Below are 518 nucleotides of genomic sequence, written 5' to 3'. Positions count from 1 at the left end.
AGAGGGAAAGGGAAAGGAAGAGGGAAAGGGAAAGGAAGAGGGAAAGGGAAAGGAAGAGGGAAAGGGAAAGGAAGAGGGAAAGGGAAAGGAAGAGGGAAAGGGAAAGGAAGAGGGAAAGGGAAAGAAGGATTGCTCGGCTGACTCACCGGGTTGGGTCCCTGTACTACCGGTAACTTCTTGACCTCTGGCGCCTCATGTTCCTCATCGTGGCAGCTGATGTCTAATGTGGTGAAAAGGTTGGAGAGGAGGCCGAGGATGTGGATTATTGCCAGTTTATTGGAGGAATTCGGCTGCACAAAAAAACCAAAAAAAACCCCAACAAATCACATTCCGCCAACACAAACATCATCGCGACCTTCACCCACAACTACAGGAAACAGGAAGTTCAATCACAGTAAAATAAAAAGGGAGAGGAGTCACTGCTCTGACTCACTTGTGCATTGTAAAGTTTAGCTTTAGCTATGGAGCTCCATAGACAGGCTTTTTTTCAGCAGCTTTTAAAGAGACCCAGGAAAACA

General features: G+C 46.9%; 1 protein-coding gene across 2 annotated transcripts in view; it reads right to left on the bottom strand.

Annotated features, from left to right (window-relative positions):
* IPO13 (importin 13) overlaps positions 1–518 on the bottom strand; it is a 61464-nt gene that overhangs the window by 34140 nt on the left and 26806 nt on the right. For both annotated transcript variants that reach the window (XM_018558968.1, XM_018558969.1), the window contains exon 11: positions 147–290. In XM_018558968.1, the coding sequence (XP_018414470.1) occupies positions 147–290 (144 nt within the window). The remainder of the gene's footprint in view (positions 1–146; positions 291–518) is intronic.

The sequence above is a fragment of the Nanorana parkeri genome, unplaced genomic scaffold (assembly GCF_000935625.1).
Source record: "Nanorana parkeri isolate BGI_ZX_2015 unplaced genomic scaffold, ASM93562v1 scaffold371, whole genome shotgun sequence".
In the NCBI taxonomy this organism is placed as follows: domain Eukaryota; kingdom Metazoa; phylum Chordata; class Amphibia; order Anura; family Dicroglossidae; genus Nanorana; species Nanorana parkeri.
Note: the sequence above shows the minus strand (reverse complement) of the source record. Positions and strands in the feature narration are given on the sequence as shown.